The sequence below is a fragment of the Sander lucioperca genome, chromosome 20, assembly GCF_008315115.2.
Source record: "Sander lucioperca isolate FBNREF2018 chromosome 20, SLUC_FBN_1.2, whole genome shotgun sequence".
NCBI lineage: Eukaryota > Metazoa > Chordata > Actinopteri > Perciformes > Percidae > Sander > Sander lucioperca.
In genome coordinates this window covers 24,626,769-24,647,197 of record NC_050192.1, presented here as the reverse complement: position 1 = coordinate 24,647,197, position 20,429 = coordinate 24,626,769, and the positions used below count along the sequence as shown (strand labels likewise).

Sequence of the window (20,429 nt, the reverse complement as noted above, 5' to 3'; positions counted from 1 at the left end):
GTCGCCCTATATACGTTCACATTTTGGCAAATTGGCACCATTCAACGTATGCCGAATTAACTCTTAGCAATTACTGTTAACAATGTACCCATGGATGTACAGATTACATTGGATTACTTTGATACTGAAGAAAACTTAAAAACCCCATGATTCTTAGGGAAGTTCTGGAGTTATAAGGAGCGCCTTCTTTTCTAAAGAATTCTAAGCAGATGTATGGACATTTACTCACAATGGAGATCAGCGATAATGATATCCTCTGGAAGTGTATGTCATGCTGAATCTAAAAATATGTGTATCATCACTTCTGCATGTTCAGAGTTAGAACTCAAGAGAAGAAGTGCACTTTTTGACGCACGTTGCAGCAATTGAGTCCAAGTACCATAACTGCCTCCATAGTTTTAAAACCTCTGGTTTAACAGCAATGGGAAACATTGAATTGGATATTGGTGTCAACTTCAAGATCAATCCTAAAAATGTAAGATCAACATGTGTTTATATAAGAATCCTTTCAGTGTGAAGTAAAGTATTTCAATGTGTGTTTGTGACCGATACTGTGCTTTGACTCAGAAGAGCTGCTGCTGATTACAGAACATGTGTGAGCTCAAAGACTGCGAGCGCCGATTGTTCCAACAGCAGGGGAAGAGTGTTTCCTTTAAACCTCAGAGGCTATTACACATCACCATCTGCTGGTCAAAGCCCTTCCCTTCTTAACAGGAATATCGAAGCATGAGAAGAAGTGACCAACGTTTCTCTGTGATGCTAAAGTTGAACTACAGTGCCACATGGTGGCCATACAAGGAACCGGCTGAGTTACAAATCAAACACAATCAATCTGATCTAATATAAATCTTTATTTTTAAATTAAAATATATTGTATATTTATATTAAAAATGTATCTAATAAAAGCCACTATCCAGTTGCATTTTGAGAAATGTAGGACACCGTGTTTTTGGAGCTTGATCCATACTAGGGAGGACTAAAAGTCAGGATATCTCAGACTCCGCTGCTGACGGTCTCTGCAAGCCAATCTGTCCAAAATCTACTACAGTGCACATCCACCAAAAAGGAATTTGTGAAAAAAGAAAATACATGAAAGAAGTTCTTTAGCAAAATAACACTCCTACTTCTCCAACTGCATATTGTGCAAAAGGCTCAGTCTACATGCCACAATTTGGAATTACAATATAATGCAATCCAATACATTATCACAAACTATGGCCTTGGAAATGACCAATTTAATCAACAGTATTTAGTCAAATTTAGGGCTGCACAATATATCAGTTTTTATCGTCATCGCAATATCAACTTGCGCAGTAAACACATAGTGAAAGACAAGCAGAGATTATTTGTGTTAGTTGACAGAAAATATCAGTAGAAAACTGCACTTTTTATATTCCATTCAATGTTCAATTTGTTCAATAAAAGAATGTTGAAAATTATTTCCTTTCATTTGTTTTAAATTCAACAAGCAATTTGTTGTATTTTAGAAGAATACTGAAAGCAGCAGAAATGCAGAACCAAGTGCACTTTATTATGTTTATTTATCGTTAGTAATATTGTTATTGCGATATTCAACAATGTTATCGCATATGGCATATTTTCCTCATATTGTGCAGCCCTAGTCAAAGTCTCAACAAAAACTGAACATTAGAAACTTCCCGAAGGTAGGATTTATAGCAGGGCTGTTGCAGGGGATTGCATTAGATTAAACAGGTGTTGCTGTGTCAACCCTGTTTAAAATCCTTAAACAGAGTCCTTCACAAACATTACTTTCTTTATGGCGCTGAAAAAGCCCTTGATGTCAAAGGCTCCATTATTCTCGCTTTATATAAGCAACTGAGTTTGTTTAGGTGAATACAAACTGCAATCTGTTCAGAGTGAGGATGGGTCCTCAATGAGCCTGAACGCCTCAGTAAGTGGATGATCCTCTGTCGACTCATTTCAGAAACACTGGGATGTGAGGAAAAACGGGCCCTTTCGGGATTTCAGCCAGCGGGATAAAAGAATATTGAGAGCAATCTTGTCGCTTTTGATACGGCTGTCAGCGGGGCGCTTTAATCTAGTGATCATTCTTAGACCCCGGTCTGATCTCCCTGCAGAGCCTCATATACAGATGCTTCGGTACACAATGATCCCGGCTAATTGTGTAGATAAATTCAAAGGGCTGAAAATAGCTGAGAACAGCTTCACTGAGGTCGATTTACCAGCAAATGTCAGGCAACAGAATAATTACCAATGAAATGGAAGAGCGGTTTATTGATTCGGTAAGACAAACATGATAAACTGGCTGCTGCATGTCTTGACTGCAGCTCCGGACATCAATTCCTCCACAGCGTGCAGCAAAAGATGGCCAATATCAGCCTCTAACACGCATGCATGCGCTGTTGCTGAAAGATGATCTCATCGGTCTTGGTTAACGTTCATTTATTTTTCATCAGGAGGAAAAGACCTTCCTCTCGTTTCCATGACAATTTTCATATACTGTATAAAAGCCTGTGAAAGCCAAGGACGTATGAGTCTATCATAAACAATAAGATGTCTTGCTCCTTTCAAAAACAATGTCTTGCTCCTTTCAAAAACAATATAAAAACCCAACCACGCAGGAGCGTAAAGACAATAGTGTGAAAACTTTACTTTTCACCCCTCAGACACTCCTCATATGCTAACAGATTTTGATAATGCTAATAAGCTTACTGACACTGATAAGCTGCCTTGAAAGCAGCATGTTAAAAGAATAGATAGATAGAAAGATATTGCATGTAATAAAAGATTCCACATAGGTTAAGTTAAACAAAGCCCAGGGATAAAGAATGTCACTTACGCAGTTTAAACATATTAACCAGTCCTTCCAGAAAAATGCGGCGTTTTTTTGTGATTGTTGCGGGCAAAAATCCTTGATTATGCGGCACGTTTTCTTAAAAAATGCGATAGAATATGCGGGATCTTGCAAAAACTGCGGTTTCATCATGGCTTCATCGCGGGGTTTGCAGCTTTTCAATGATGTTCACGTCACGTAATTACATCACTTCATAACGTTCCCATGGCAACAGGGGAAAATGGCTGCTCTTGTGTGAAGTAAACGCAACATTTTTCAACTTTCTGCTAAGATACGGTCATGTGAAAAAATTAGGACACCCATGCTAAAGTTGACTAAAAAGAGGAATAAAAAAAAAAAATCATCTTTTGGAAATTGATCTTAATGCCTTAATTAAAAAAAATTCATTAGTTTATAGCTGGTTTGATTTGCATTGAGAGATGATTTTATGGAAAGTACCCCATGCCAATCTCTAGGTATGGTGAAGGGTATGTGATGATGTGGGGCTATTTTAATTCCAAAGGCCAAGGGAACTTTATCAGGATGCATAGTATCCTGGATCCACTAAATAACTGGCCTTTAAAAATAAAAATCTGCCTGCCGCTATGGGAATTTAACATAGGGGTGTACTCAATTATGCTCCCTGTATTTTAAGGAAGAACATTTATTTATTTATGATACATTATTCATTCACAAAGACAATTGGTGTCCTTAAAGATTGGATTTTTCCATTTTTTTAATTAAGGCATTAAGATCAATTTCCAAAAGATGATTTTTTTATTCCTCTTTTTAGTCAACTTTAGCATGGGTGTCCTAATTTTTTCACATGACTGTATATGTGACTTTTTTTGCAACGAAAATGAGGGGATTATGAAATCATGCAAGCCCTGCATATTTTAAGCGGAAATCGGCAATTTATGCGGCGAAAGTGCGGCGTATTTGAAAAAATGCGGCCCCCGCATAAATATGCAGACTTTGGCTGATTATGCATTGAATTATGCGATCGCATAATCGTGTTTTTCTGGAAGGACTGATTAACCTTTTGAAAACAATGGTAGAGCTGTCATCTTCTATTTTAATACTACTCTGCTTCATGTAGCAGAACTGTAGCGATGTTATTTCCAGTCAGTAAAGATAGCAAGTGAGCCAAGATGCTCATTCGTTTTTGGGATGTATTGTGGATTTTTAAAGGCAGTTAAACTTCAAATGAACTGGAACAATTTTGAAACACGTGACAACAAATAAGTCACAGTTCAGGTCCTTATCTGTTGAACTAGGAACTGGTTTGAGACCAATCAAGACATTTTAAAACGCAAAAAAATTTAATGATTTCTCTTTTAGACATAAGCAACGGATTTCAAAAAACATGCAGCAAAATGTGAAAATATACCTTTTTTTGTTCAACTACCCATGCACACACATGCGAACACCATGAAACTCACCAGTCTGTGTGCTGATCATCGATGACCAGCAGGATCTTGGGCTTGCGTATGACCGGTTTAGGGGGCTGACCGCTTCCTGTTGAGGCTCCATCAGCTGCGGTTGCTGCAGATTTGGCGTGTGCAGCGGCGGCGACGTTCTGGGCCATCTGAGCACTCTTCACCACGCTGGAGAAGGAGCTGAGGAAGCTCCCTGTGCCCAAAGCTGAACCCGTGCCCGTGCCCGTGCCCGGCCCCGAGCCTGAGGCCGGGTTGGAGGCCGGAGTGGGGATGCTCGGGGGCTGCCGCCTCTCTGTGGCCGGGGAGGCGGGGGAGGAAGTGGACGAAGTGGATGAGCCTGGAGGGGTTGGCCTCTGCAGATCCATCATGTAGCCGTTGGGGAGGTTGGCCACAAAGCTGCTGTCTGACAGGCGCCGGCGGAGGTAGTTCATGGTGATGGGCTGGTGGGTCCGTCAGGCCAGAGGAGGAGAGGGGGAAGAATGCTTGAAATCCAGCACAGGGGACAAAGGAAGGGAGAGAGGATCTGTTCACAATCAGTTTCGCAATGCTGTTCTTATTTGATTATTTGTAACATCCTGTTTTAATGAAAAACAAAGTTATCAAAGCTGCACATATCAATTTTCTTATATTAACAACGGAAGAATTACTTCATGTAATGGGAAAGGAGTCACTAAGAATTGTAACTCAACTCTGTAGTTCCCGTCAGCTCTGAAGAGCGATTTTAGCATCCGTCGGCTAATTGTTATGATTTTACGGCCCAGAACTGCACTGAACTGAACTGAACAAATTCTATGCCAATTTCCCAGCAATTTCTAACGGCAGACAGAAAAAGCTAGCCTGTAAACGCATTTGGCAGCTTAAGAGGCAGATATTTCCCTCAGGAGCTGGTGGAGCCCCAAAGCGGAGCTAAAAAGGAGAGTGAATTTTAGATTTTTATTCAGCAGGTGGTCAGAAACACGATTAACTGAATGCTAATGTTTCTCTATTTTTGCGAGATAAAAAAAAAAATATATATAGAAAAAAGTTTGCTGCTTTACTAACCCATTCATCATATCAACTTTGTTGTGTTAACATCTTGTTCTATGTATGCAGGCAGCTCTCATAATGCTATTTAACTGTGGCTCTTAACAGTGAGTGAGTAAAAAAAAAAACACAAATGGAGCCTTTCATTTTGAGCGTTCAACAAGCTACAGTATGTAGGTATTCCTCAGGATTTAGATATAGGCCTAGATTTAGTTCAGATGGAAATTGTTAAACATGTGATGCTTTTCTGCTGTCTGAAGATCACACTCATTAGCAAACATCAGATCTGAGACAAAGAGTCAGAGTGGGAAAACAAGTGTCAAGCTGAGAAAGGTAAGATAAGATAAGCCTTTATACAGCAGTGAGTTACAGCTCATTTCTGTGTAAAGCAGATAGAGCCCGCTGGGAGAAAGGAAACAGTTATGTAACACATGGAACCCAGCGTGGAAGAGAAGAGACATTCAAACAGATTAGCTATCAAACTGCAACCAAGCTAACGGAGGGGAAAAGAAACCCTTAAACCTGATTAAAACTAGGACGCTTCTCATAGCAAATGGAGCTTGGATGAGATGAAAGTGCATTTCTTATTGAGGCGTCACGTCTCAGGCGGATGTGCCCGGTGTTTGCGGCCGTGTTTTTGTAGTTAAAAGGGGAAGGAGGGTCCAACAAGCTCCTCAGAAGGAGGAAAAAGGATGTAGGGCAAATGTTCTTCATCTTGACAAGGCACTATAGTCAGACGATCACCATCGGGAAGTCTTTATGCAGAGTGAAAGTAGTAGCTTTCTGCCTGAGCATCTGTAGGCAAAACTATCTCCTGATCATAGCTGTTGTAGCAGTGGTGTAATCATGTTTCTGTCCCCAATACTGCACGCATTCCAAAAGGGGAAATTCTATTTTCTCCCTCCCTGCCTGGAAACTTTTACCTATACGCCGGTAGCAACATGTGCTGGGGTTAGCACAACAAGTTGATTGGCATGCGGGTCAGTGACACTATGGCGAGCACAAATGAAACGCCAGAGCTGAAAGACCTGCCTGCCGGTTCCCGGTCAGCTACAACAGCACCGGGGAGAGAGGAGCCAAAATCCTGATCCCCGCTACATCCATTTTCAATTTCAGAGCATAAGAGATGCTTTTCAGTTTTATGGAAACCAGATAATACTTGAATGTCAGACTTATTCTTATATTACTAAATTAATTAATACTTGAGTTTGGGGATTCAGAGTTTGCCTAAGTGCATTCCAGCACGGTAGATGCTTGTTGTCATGAGGAATAACACTAAAATGGGAGGCGTAATATGGCTTCCGGCAGCAGGGCTGAGCAGCCTATCCTATCACAGAGTGAAGGGGCTTCCCCCTGGGAATTATGCGTATGTGTCAACCACCACAGGGCTCTTACAGAGCACACTAGCAGGGCAAATTATAGAAAATTGCTAGAAAACAGACAGAATAAAGACGAACAACAAGCAGTGGCAATTATAGTCACAGGGCCACTGATTGCCAGCTCAGCCCTCTTTGTAACGACTTGATCCCATTGGACAGATAAGAAGCTGTCTGCTGAAAATCACTATCTTTACACCGTTGGCACATTTCCCACTTTCTCAGCACCCAATAAGCTGCTTTCTCTCTGAGCCTTAGCACAACTGAAGCGTTTAAATCCTTAAAGGCTTTGCCTCTTAGTTCTCTGTGCAGTATATCCACACTGGGAGGAATCCACGGGAACCCCATGCTCTGTTACTTAACTGTTAGAAACAGAAATAGGACGAAAAAGAGCACTGTGTGTTATCTATGTCTTTATGAGCTTTCAATAATACTTCATTCTTGTTTGGCAAGAGTCTGTTGGGGCTAAATCATAAACCGACTTGGAATTAGCGGCTGAGAACATAAACTCATTATGAATATGTTTACTGAGGTAATAAATCAAGTCAAAAGTAGGGTCATTTTCCTATAGACATCTAAAGAAGCGGACTTCTTTTTGCAACCAGTGGAGTCGTCCCCTGATGGAAATTAGATAGAATGCAGGTTTAAGGCACTTCCGCATTGGCTTCACTTTTCAGACCCGGAAGCTTTTTCTATTTTTTTTTTTTTTTTTTTTTTTAAACAGTCTGTGGGCTAGGCTAACTATAAAAATCAATAGAAAGGATATGGTTGCTATTTAATATGCTATTTGATGCTCAATATTTACAGACTGCACTCCACCCTGACAGAAACCCATAACTGAAAGCTGACAAGTGGTGCAGTAAGCAGCGTATAAAAGGAAATATTAGAGAAGTCCTTAAACTCTAAGAGCAAAAAGAACTTTGGCTCAGCAGTAATCACAGGCTTTGCTCTCTAATGATGGGGAAGAGCAGGGTGATGTCACACCAGACTCTGGGACCCCTGCTAGTGTACAGTGTGTGTTGGGAGTGTCTGTGTGTGTTACTTATTCTATATTTAAAAATCTTGTAATTGATGAAGACACCGCTTAAGGGAGATGGCAGTTCCGTCCTGCTGTTCTCAGCTTCTTTTTATTTTTTGCATTCTGACTGTGTACTTGTGGAATCTATCACATATTCTGGAGGCTGTTCTGTGAATTTACATACCAAAGCCTGTTAGAAATTGTTGACTAAATAGTTAGGGACACACTGTGCTGTCATTCCATCTTGGCCAAATTATGCAATAATGACTAATGTTCCTTTTCAAATGTAACTGCGTACACACCAGATGTGGATTTTCCTAATGAGCCAAATGATGTGAAGCACACTCGAATGGAAGATGTGCTCCTCACTCCATTTTTTTCCTAGTATTCAGCCTCTCTGAATAAAAAATGTAGAGTATGTGTATTTATTTTGTGTGAGAAACTAATTCCAAAATGTCTATATATTGTTTATTTGTAGTTCATTTAAATATTGGGTTTTATTTGTCCACCCCTTCATGTCTGTTATATGGTTTGGCCGGCCCTGGTGTGTCATTAGGTCTGTCTTTGTTGAGGTCAGAAGTTGATCGATAGAAGATTATTAAGCAACTTTTTTAACGACTGAATCCTAATTTAATTTTCTTTTTTTTTTTTTTTTTTGAAATACAATGCATGACTTTATATGTGGATGTCAGAGCTGAAACGATCAGTCAATTAAGTGATCAGTTGCTCAACAGAAAATTAATCGGCAACTATTCTAATAAATATTAAAGTCATTTTTAATTGATTCATTCCAGCTATTCAAACAGGATCAGCAGGAGGCGTCTGGATAGCTCACCTGATTGAGCGTGAGCCCCATGTACCAAGGCTCAGTCCTTGATGCAGCAGCCCTGGGTTTGATTCCGACCTGCGGACCTTTGCTGCATGTCGTTCCCCCTATCTCTCCCCTTTTACATCTTCAGCTGTCCTGTATAACAAAGGCCTAAAATGCCCCAAAAAATAATCTAAAAAATAAAAATAAAAAACTTGACCAAATGTGTCCGTGGTAGGGGTACGGAAACGCCGGAGTAGTGTGGACCCCACACTAACACACAGTTATGTCCCATGCTGGTAAACTGTAACGAGCTTAAAGGGATCAGTGTGTGTCTCCCTGCTGTGCAGCAGTCAAACATGGCTTTAATTATTCATGACAGTCTGAGCTGGGGGGCCGAGAGTGTAACCAGTGTAATGGCAAAATTACATTTAAGCATGATTCTTTACATTTTTCTGTTTTATTTCTTTCTGTGTTTCTCTCACAAATGCTGGAAGGGAGTTTCTCATTCCCACATGAAGATTTTGATTTTCTCTACAATATGTGGAGCCAGGAAGTCTGGAGCTGAATGCGTACGGCCTTTGTGTGAACCGATAAAGGTACAAGGTCACGGTAAACTATCTCCCTACTGTAGCAGTTGCTCCCTTGCCAGTCCAAGATGTACGGGGTATGTGGCCCCCACGTGATAGTGGGGCAAGAGGGGAGAGACGCAGAGGCTCCAGGGTGTCTCTTATGATTTAGATTGTATCCTGAGTTCAGATATGCCTGTAAGAAAATGCAAAGTCATGTTTAGACCAGAACAGGCTATCACTCCCTTCTCCTCTTTGTGTATATAAGCTCAGTGTCCTTGATCAACCAGTGGAAGAGACTTTTTCACACTTGAGCTGATGTGCCTTCTGTAAACCTGTGTGCTTCCGGTAAACTTGCAAGTTTATAATAAAATACAAAAACCTAACTTGGTTTAGTCTTCGACTGTCCTTATTTTGTTTCACTATTCCATTTTTCAAAACTCTACACCTGCTGCATCGAAAACTTCCACTACACCAGTTAGAGCACAGGGTGGCTGGACTCAAGTCAGAGTGAGGAGAATGAAATTGAATAGCGGTGGGATAGCAGAGGGAAGAAATGCTACAATGGGAGGTAGCGTTTAACCTGCCCAAAGGCATTCTGGGGGATTATAAATAGCCATGTGGGACTCGCTGCCAGATGGATGTTTACGACAGTCACTATCCTGGAGTTTTAGACAAAAAATTCCTTGGAGTCAGAGCTGTTGCCGTGGTTACCATAGAGTATTTTTTTATTCAACGATGTTGGTCAGCAAGTCCATCTGTCTGTCCGTCCGTCCAACGCTTTCAGGTCCAGAGCACGATATCTCGACAGCTTGTGACCAGTTTGAAAAGACGTTTGATACAAATATTCATGTTGCCCAGAGGATGATATCTATAGATTTTGGTAACTTCCTGTCATTTCCTCTAGCGCAGTGGTTTTCAAACTTTTTTCAATAATGTACACGCTTTGAAATATTTTTTTTAGCCACGTACCCCCTGAACAGCGCAAAACATTTTTGGTAGAAATAAAAAGCCTTAATAAAGAGGTACAACGCTGTGCCTGTTTAGGGTAAACAACAACCATGTAAATAAAAACAAACTTAAATGCTAGCCTCGATTTTCCATCCATCCATCTTCTTCCGCTTATCCGGTAACGGGTCGCGGGGGTAGCAGCTCCAGCAGGGGACCCCAAACTTCCCTTTCCCGAGCCACATTAACCAGCTCTGACTGGGGGATCCCGAGGCGTTCCTAGGCCAGGTTGGAGATATAATCCCTCCACCTAGTCCTGGGTCTTCCCCGAGGCCTCCTCCCAGCTGGACGTGCCTGGAAAACCTCCCTAGGGAGGCGCCCAGGGGGCATCCTTACCAGATGCCCGAACCACCTCAACTGGCTCCTTTCGACGCGAAGGAGCAGCGGCTCTACTCCGAGCTCCTCACGGATGACTGAGCTTCTCACCCTATCTCTAAGGGAGACGCCAGCCACCCTCCTGAGGAAACCCATTTCGGCCGCTTGTACCCTGGATCTCGTTCTTTCGGTCATGACCCAGCCTTCATGACCATAGGTGAGGGTAGGAACGAAAACTGACCGGTAGATTCTTTAGATTAGAGTCTTTACCCCAAGTGAAGGAGTTCAAGTAGCCTCGATTTTCAATGTTTAAAATCTATCACTAAATTAAAAAAAAAAAAAAAAAAAAAAAAAATCACAGATTTGTAAATCTCACATACCCCCTGCAGTACTCTTAAGTACCCCAAGGGGGGACTAGTACAAACACTGCTCTAGCGCCACCATCAGGCCAAAATTTCCCCTTGACCAATACATTAGTCTGTGAAGGGATCTCAAAAGCCAATTATACTGTGACATTTGCTATACAGATTTATGGTACCTATAGGATGGACCATAATGTTTTGGTGACCACCTTAACTTTTCTAACATCACAATTGGTCCACATTTTCCACAGAAAATGCCTAAAAATATCTAAATATAAGACATAAAATCTATTCTTATTCTATTTAGACCCTTTTGAATTTATTGCCTTGACATCTTTTGTAATTCCATCCAGGCTACAGGCTCTAAGAATAATAAAATCATGGTTATTCTTTGTTTCTGTCCATAATATCTGTCCAATGCTTTGGTTTACTATAGATTCCTATCAGCCTCAAATAATTAAAAAAAATATTGGCATACTAGCATGCTAAACTAAGATGGTGAACATGGTAAATGCATAGTAACATCAGCATGTTAGCATTCTCAGTGCAAGCATGCTAACATGCTGACGAGCATTTAGCTCATAGCACAGCTGTGCCTTAATATAGCCTAGAGTCGCTAACATGGTTGTAGAGTCTTCTTGTTAACTTCTTTGCAGCATTTCACAGTATTTGACTTCACCAACCAATAGCTAACTCAACCAATGCGTGCCAATAGTCAACATCTTTAGACAAAATCCAACCAATATCATGGAAAACACAGTAATATTTAGTGTTTCCTCTAGGGCTGGGCGATAGGGAGAAAATCAGATATCACGATATTCTTGACCAAATACCTCGATATCAATATTGCGGTGACATTCTAGGGTTGTCAATTGGTGCTCTAACAAAATATCTTCACACTTAGATTTTTGATAAATAATGATCAGTAATGAGGACATAATGTCTAAGTGGGGAAAAGGCAAATAATAGAACACCTAGAGTCAGTCTGGTAAGTTCAGAAAAGTACATCACTTTACTGTAATGCAGCCTTTAAAACCAGGAAAAGACAACACTTATGTCATATCACGATATTACGATATCCAAAATCTAAGATGATATCTAGTCTCATATCACCATATTGATATATTGCCCAGCAATAGTTTCCTCCAAATTGAATCCTTTCGATCCTTCCTTAAAATTTAGAGTATCATGATGCACTAAAACTAATCACTGAATCCCAGCCTAATTCAATTCTTTAAGGGTGGATAACTCTTTAAGGCTGATTAACACACCGCAACTACTCAAAGGTCAGGGAAGTACAGGACACATTACAATAAAACAAAGAAAATCATGTTTTGCTGCTTCAGGATTTTTTTTTTCCACAAATATGATCTGCGAGAAACATCCATCATATCAGAAGTTGATTATACTCCTAAAACAATATCTCAAAACTCATTAATGGCATGGATTTAAAGCCAAGATATTTACTGCTGTCGTCTCTGCTGTGGTGAGACGTCTACAGAGAAGATGGTGTTGAGTTGTTGTGGGAGGTGGTGTGAAAGCCTGCTTCTAATTTTAATCTTTAAACTTGTAAAATGCCAGCTTGTGAAGACACTATTAGGCTTAGGCTGTTGATTTCAGTGCATTGCCTCTTTTTTGTACAGACTTTACAGGCGTTTCCAAACATTAATGTGACCAGACGAGACATAAAAAAATAATTGGAGCATAATTACAAAGACTTGGGATGGGAATCGAGAACCGCTTCCAGTTGATACATTGGTTCCAAATTCTCTGATCCATCGGAATCGTACGCCTCCTAGCTTATCAATTCAGAATTGGCCATGAATTCCAAGAGCCAATCACAGCATTGCATCCCTGCTTTAAATCTGTTCTTCTCTCTGCTGCGGTCAGTTGTCATTCCAGGCAAAGCGTGCAACCCTCCTTAGGGTTGGGTACCGAAACCCGGTTCCACTATGGAACCGGTTCCTACGCAACCGGTAGGAATCGGACCGGATTAGAACGCAAATTTCGGTTCCTCATTTCGGTTCCACTTAATGTGTCGACTGAAATATTTTCCCTTTGTCGCTCCGAAAGGGATGTAAAAATACCCCACTTTCTCTGTAGTCTACCGATAGCTAGCTACCGTAAATGTAGGCTACTTTTAAAATGCCATATTTTCCCTCTGGGCTCACCAAAATGGATGTAAAACCATTAACTGCACGTGATCGCTAGGAAACATATTACATCTTTGATGTCATTTTTCAGTTTTTCAAGAATCGGTTTAGGAATCTGAATCGTTTTAAAAGTATCGGTTCAGCATCGGAATTGTAAAAATCCAAACGATACCCAACCCTAACCCTCCTCCTCGCCTTTCACCTCCGGTCATCGTCATCCACGGCACCTCGGGTCCTCCTCCAGCGGGCCGCACCTTTTGGCTCCTTCCTTCCGGTCTTCATACTCCTCTCCACCACCAGTGTCTAGACTCCACCGGGGGATATTCCTGCTTACTTTTGGCTTCTCTACTCCCTTATAAAATATTATTTACACAGCGATGGAGTCTAATCACCAAAGACTCAATACAGGTTAACCTTATGCATATGTGACAAATAAACCGACAAATAAAACAAAGTCTCTCCTGATTGAAATATGCTCTCATTTTAGTTACCCTGTGTTCAGACTCAGAGATAATAAAACAGTTGCGTTGTTGCGTTTTGTTTTTTTTCCCCCCCACACAGAAAATTGATCAGGAATCAATAAGGGAATCGATAAAGAATCAGACCAATCAGCAGACTCGATAGTGGCATTAGTATCAATAAAATCGTATCAATTCCCATCCCTAAATACAACTGCAATACACAGGTTGACTTCTAAATTAGAAACAAGGCAGCTTAAAACCTGATCTGAGAATCTTGCTGCTTTTTGCACTTGCACAACTACCCAGCAGGAATGAGAAAGTCACCCTGCAACTGTGAACCTTGACGACTGCAGTGACAGAAAGTGCTCGGCGACGCAACGGTGTCAGCTCGCTGCGAGAGAGTCTACTGCAGCAGTAGCAGCGACGAGCTGGTGAGGCGAGGAGTCACAGCCGAGTCACCACGCAGTGACCTCACTGCACTTCTCAGTGCAGACGCCACGTTAGCATCCACACACAGACAATGAGGCGATGGGGTAGAACCATCCTTAGACCTTTCTTTCACAGTGTCAAGAAGCCTTCAGGTTAAATGTGGTAGCTGTGCAAGACACAGACCTTTTCATGTGAAAATTTACAAATTCTGAAGATACTGAACAACAAAATATTGTCTTTCAGCACTTCAAAACAAACTATAGACCTACTTAATACAATACACCATCCATTCTATTCATAGTTATGACTAACAGTCTGTTGATGAATCATTTCCATATAAAAAGGATCAGCAGCATATTGATTGAAAGTTCCATTCATAACAAACCAGCCCCCACATTACTACAACTTGTTTCTACATCAAAGTCTCCTCCCATCACAAACTGGACACGTATCTCCATGAGGTCTGGTGCACAGCCAGCTGATTAAGAACAGAAAGGTCACTGCTTTGTTGCAATTTATTATTTCACCAGAAGAAAAAGGGATCATTAGTGGCCAAAGCCAGGCTTACACGCTGAGAAGCATCTGTTCGGAGACAAAAAAGATACCTGGTTATGGAGGGAATACTTGTGTATGCCTCCCGATTGCCCGATTAATATTTCATGCCGTTTATTTTGCAGTATGGCGTCAGTGTCATCAATATTCAGGGCTGAGCTGTCACATGCATCCAGAACAGACACATGTGATATCACCTTTTTCTAACTGATTCCACCCCTTTAAATGTAGTTAGAAAAGGACCAAGAAAACAAACTGTAATCTCTAAAATCGGATAACAAAAAATGAAGTGTTCGTGAGGGGCCCCATCACTGGAAGAAAAAAGCTGATTGAAAACATAGATACTTCAAAAGGCAACTGTACACACTTCTTGTAAACTATCCTTAAAGTGGTTAAAATTAATATTTATATATCTGTTTACAACTACTTGTACATGAAAGAAGTCACTCATAGTGACAAACATGACTCTGCAGTTCCCTTTAGCTGTACGTTAGCAGAGCGTTTTAGTGTCTTTCAGCTCATTGTTTTGGATTTCCAGCCCGAACATTTCCCTTCAGTCTCACTGCTTTAAGTAGCATTGTTTTGCTGCAGCAGGTAGCTGTTTTTGGCACGCAAAAAAAGCTCACTCCGGGCCCCTGGTTAGCTCACCTGGTAGAGCAGACGCCCATATATAGAGGCTTATTCCTCGAAGCAGCGGCCGCTAGTTCGACTCCGACCTGCGGCTCTATGCTGCATGCTAGCTGTTTCGTCCTAAAAAGCTCTAATGAAACCACTGTAACGGTTACACTAAAACAACAGCTTAGTTAGCGACTAGCTAGCTAACGTAACATAATGGAGCATTTAGCCAATAAATAAGCAAATGTTTCCCTCTAGAGTTGATGAAGACCAAACGATAGATAAAAGGAGAGTTAACTTACATTCGGCAGGTGGCTAGAAACACGACTTTTACCTAAACACTAAATAAGCAACTGTTGGCTAACAAGTTCGACAAATCAACTTAAAATGTGATATGTCAATGTTGTGTTCTGAAATATGGTAGCCAAAGTGGCCATTCTGTAAGTATATAACGTTATTTTGAAAAGAAAGGTTTCTTTTCAAAATAACGTTATATACTTACAGAATATTCAATATGGGTAGGTTTTTTTAGGGCACAACTGAAAAACCAGGGGTTTTAGCTGGCCATTCTCATGAGGCAAAGCAATCAAAGCAGAGTTCAGAGAAAAATATGAGCTTTATTAGGGCTGAAATGGGCTTCACTACATCAGTTTCACATCTCTAAATAGGATGCACAGTGTCTATAATTGTGATAGACTGACCTCTGCCTCAAAATGCGAGTAAACTGACTCTATAATCCACTGCCTCTCTTTTGTAATCCACGGTCACAATCATTAAATGGATACCCCCCACCTTTCCCGCGTCCCTCCCCCTGATAAACTGCTCCGTGGAGAAGTGAGTGGACTGGGGGGCTGCAGAGACATAGCTGAGGGAATCCCTGCACAGACCTACTGTAATACATCTCAAAGCTGCCAAACCATTTAGACCAGACTGACACAGCAAAATACTGCGCTCACATGTCAAACCCCATCTTACCCGAGGAATAGTAACGACAACAGCAACAAAATACCCGGAAAGGACGAGCTTCATTGTGTGAAACAGCTCATTTCTCTTAAAAGGACAGCCCGTAGCAGGATACACACACACGCCGACTAACGTTAATGTTGGAAACAAAACGTAGGAAGGATGGTGGAGATAAATGATTTACCTGAGCGGTGGTCAGTGATGAGCAAGTGTCGGATGATGAAGACCTGCCTCTTCTTCTTCTTCTTCTTCTTCTTCTTCTTCTGATGCTGCTTCTTCTTCTTCTTCTGCGCTCAAGTCCACGGTCCTCCTCAGCCTCCCAGCCAAGCTCTCTCTCTCTCTCTCTCTCCCTCTCCCTCTCCCTCTCCCTCTCCCTCTCTCTCTCTCTCTCTCTCTCTCTCTCTCTCTCTCTCTCTCTCTCTCTCTCTCTCTCTCTCTCTCTCTCTCTCTCTCTCTCTCTCTCTCTCTCTCTCTACAATGCATGCTGGGAACATGATGGGTGTAGTGCATTCATTACCGCAGTCAGTCCGTGAAGCTCATTGGCTAACAGCGAAATTGAGAGAGCATCTCGCCCCCTCAATTGGGGAATCAAATGTGTAACAGGATCAAATTCATAGATAGGATCAACAAGTTTATACATTAAAAAAAGAATCACAAAAATTGAATATAATTGTGATTTATACAAATACTTGTTTGGTTGTTTTATTTGCCATATCGCCCTGAAATTTATCTGAAATTTTTCAAAAAGGTATTTTTATTTTAATAGGAAATTCATCAAGAATGTAGGTTTTTTTTATTATACACTGGTATTTTTCTCATTAGACTGTCATGGGACCAGTGCCAGTCCTAGACGTTTGAGGGCCCTAAGCAGTATTTGGTTTGCCCCCCCCCCCCCATTGTAACATGTTGCCACTTCACTTGGCACTAAACCAACTTGTGTATTGTGAATATTAGTTTAAGCACACATAATGTAAACATAAGCATGTTGACTAAAATGGGACCTTTTAGAACCAATACTATCTTTAAATAATCTACAGTAAATACAGAATTTGTCTTTTACCCTCCTAACCCTATGAATGCTCCTTTTCGGGGCCTTCTGTTTGATCTGGTTAAAGTTTGATGCATATTTTAAGTTGTCATCGGGGAGGGCTGAATCTTACCTGTCTTAATGTGTAAGATGTCCAAATGTAGAAAGGATATGACACAACCAAAAATATATGATGCACAAGGCAACCATATGGTGAAGAATATACATTTATTTAAATATCCATTACATTGTGCAAAGTCTGGTAATAGTGATCAAATGAGGAAAACAAGACAAAAGGAGCACTGTTTAAATAAAATGTTAACGTAAATGTAGTTGAAGCTAGTGAATATTGACTTACATTCATCAGGTGACCAGAAACACGACTTTAAATAAATGCTAATGTGTCTGCAGAATGCGTAAATACAACTTTTTGCTACTACATTTCACTATAACGGACGTCAACGTTGTTTCCCTGCTGCCCCCCAAGTGTCGAATAAATCAATGAATAATGCTTCAAAGGGTGTGTTAGGGGGCCCTCTCGGTTTACAACTAAATAGTAAATGAACATAACAGTAGTGGAAAGATAAATGATGGAGATATCTGTCTGTCAGGCTGATATCAGCAGAGGTAAATATTTGATGACGGGACTCAGCCACAGAAGAACATGTCGACCCAGCTGTCACTGATGTAACAGAGTGTAATGAAAACATCATCAATCTCTTTTAACCCACACAGCCATGACGCCACCGAGTAGCTCCTGTCTGTTGTTGAGGTTGCTGCCCTGAAAGACAATTCTCTGTGTCATCAACAGACATTTGTTTTTAAAACTCATACAATTAATGTTAATAATAACATACAGAGCCTAATAATGACACTGCAGTCTCCAGTCAACACATTTCACAACAGGATCATACAGTAAGCACAAAGCTGGATTAAGAAAACTTGTAATTAATGCATGGATAACTGTGTGAATGAATGTACAAATCCTAGGATTGTGGTGGAGCTAATTACACTTTAATGAGAAGCCTCCAGCCCTCTGGAGACCAACAGCACACTCACAGATGCTGCCATAGCAACTAATTAATTCCAAATTCAGAGTAATACTGCAGCGTCATCTTTTATCAGCATTAAGTTGGATGTTTACAGGCAAATCTGAGTATGAATCTGAGCCAAAATCACCTTTTTGTGGGTACGTTTCAGCTTCGAGCCTCAGTTTGGTTGTTTAATGGTGTCAGCATGAATTCATGACATAACCAACTCTGTGCCATGAATACATGAATTGCCCCTTCTCCCTCTTGAATCAGTGAAACAGATGCTGCATCTGAGACAAAAACAGAGGCACAGGCTGTACCCCAAAGTGCAGCACAAACATTGTCATCCAATCACAACAAGACGCATCTGCACACAGCAGCTGCATAGAAAATAGAAACTAAGATGGGCGTACAGCCTCAGCAGATTGGTAGTCTCTATTTCACAGTATTGTTAGTGCAATGTTTGTCAGTATCTTCTGGGAACCTTGCATGTCTGTACAAAATCTAATGTAAATCCATCCTATAGTTGTTGAGATAATTCAGTCTGGAAGTGGTGGACTGACTGACTGACTAACTGATTGACATTGTCATCCCTTTGCTAGGCTAAAAAGAATAATATAAATATATAATAATATAAGAAAAAAAGCCCTGACTCAGCTTTGAAAGCGTTGGCTTCTGTTTCGTGCCGTATAGCAATCCAGCAAATGTCCCTTCTGTAGCCCACTGTAAAATGTTGTTACCATACATACCTTTGGCTGATCCAACAGGTGCGTTATTGATCTATTGAGGCTACAGTAGATCTGCTGACCACAGCTGTTATTGAAATCACCACAAACATTTCAGAAACTCAACAAAAGTGTCTCCTGCTATCAGCCAAATAAAGATCTGACTCACTTCCCCTCAGCCTGGGCTTTTGCCGCTTTAGCATTCTTCCATCAGTTGAGACCAAAAGACCATGACTCAGCAAAAACATAAACACCTCAAACACCGAGAGGGTGCACGCAAACAAAGGGAAGGGAGACATATTTAATTCATAAGCTCTTGCAATGCAGGAACACCTGGTTTTCCAATATGCTGAGGCCTGGAAGCTCCTCACAGCTGTCTACCAACAAACAGCAGCCAGGGCAAGACACAGACAGGAAGTAGCTGCTTAGGCTGGTTAATGTCAGTGGATATTTACTGTCACTGAGTGGGCTGTTGCATCCCGCGGGGCACAGCTGCGTTTCCCACTGGACAGCTCCATCCTAATGGGCAGCAAATGCATAATGAAGCACGGGTCGGCAGAGAAATGGACGCGGTGGTTTTGACAGCCAAATCCCATTTTCACCCTGGGAATTGTCTCTTCGTAATCTACTGTACGGTCAGAGCCGTTTGTCTATCTGCTCACAAAAAAAGCTACGTTTTTAACCAAAGTGGAAGAAATGTTCCCAATTAGTGCTCTAATCATTTACAGCACGAGTCCCTTGGGAAAAAAGTCCTCCGCCACCAACCCCCCGTATACCCTAGTGCTTGTGAATCTACTCATGTTTGGTTAACATCAATACAAATTGTTCAAACACAATTTCATTTTGAAATGGCACAGAGTTGCATAAATTAAGAACGTATTAAAGCAGCTGAAATTGTTTATATCAATTAAGTACACATGCCACACACCTAATACATTACCGCCAGAACAGAAACTATGGTAGCCTATGATAGTGGTTCCCAAACGTTTTCACGTCAAGGACCCCTAAACTGACACAAATTAGACCACAGACCGCCATTTGTAAAGATTTTGTCCCATGGCCCCCCGCATCTGAGAGGATTTTGCTTTTGGAGGTTTTATTACTAGCCTCGTGAGACCGTCCTGATCTCGCAAGCTCCAGTTTTCCACTCGCAGATCAGTCTGGCATCTTGAGACAGAGAAAATTTGGAGCCGTTCGCCAAACGACCGATCAATCAGCGTTGGTTTTGAGGCGGGTTTAGGTGTGACGCAACGAGAAGCGACTGTTCAGTCTAAACATGTTTGATAAATCGTTGATCTGATTGGTTGATTTGGCCCGTCTATTACCAACGGTAGTGATAGACAGATGGTTTATCCAATCAGCTAACCAGTATTTCGCCCCTTCCCAAAAGTTCTCCAACGGAAAGTTCCCAGATGGATATGCCGAGCAAATGTGAATCAATCCATCTGGCGGAGTCAGGTTATTTTATTGCACATGTATGAAACCCATGACCAAAATAGTCATACAATATGTCATTGTGTTACTTAGATGGAATTAAAGTAAAAATAAATGATTATACCTTTTGCTGCGGACCCCCGGAAACCCCCTCAAGGACCCCTGGGGGTCCGCGGTTCCCACTTTGGGAACTGCCCTATGAGTACATTTATAGGTTCGCGATTGTTTTAGGCTCTTTTAAATTTAAATTATTTCACAAACAAGACTTCACAAATTCACCAACTAGCTAAACGGCAGATCTTTTTC

At 41.2% G+C, this 20,429-nt stretch overlaps 1 protein-coding gene across 3 annotated transcripts in view; it reads right to left on the bottom strand.

Annotated features, from left to right (window-relative positions):
• The window catches only part of LOC116054513 (synapsin-3), a 128,165-nt gene extending 111,921 nt beyond the window's left edge, over positions 1 to 16,244 (bottom strand). For 2 of the 3 annotated variants that reach the window (XM_031306083.2, XM_031306085.2), the window contains exons 1-2: positions 16,091 to 16,244; positions 4,258 to 4,745 (exon numbers count right to left, since the gene is read on the bottom strand). In XM_031306083.2, coding sequence (XP_031161943.1) covers positions 4,258 to 4,685 — 428 coding nt within the window. In that variant the 5' untranslated portion in view covers positions 4,686 to 4,745; positions 16,091 to 16,244. Of the gene's footprint in view, positions 1 to 4,257; positions 4,778 to 16,090 lie in introns of all 3 variants that reach the window. The other variant, XM_035995860.1, reaches the window with a different exon arrangement.
• Between the last annotated feature and the right edge of the window lie 4,185 nt (positions 16,245 to 20,429).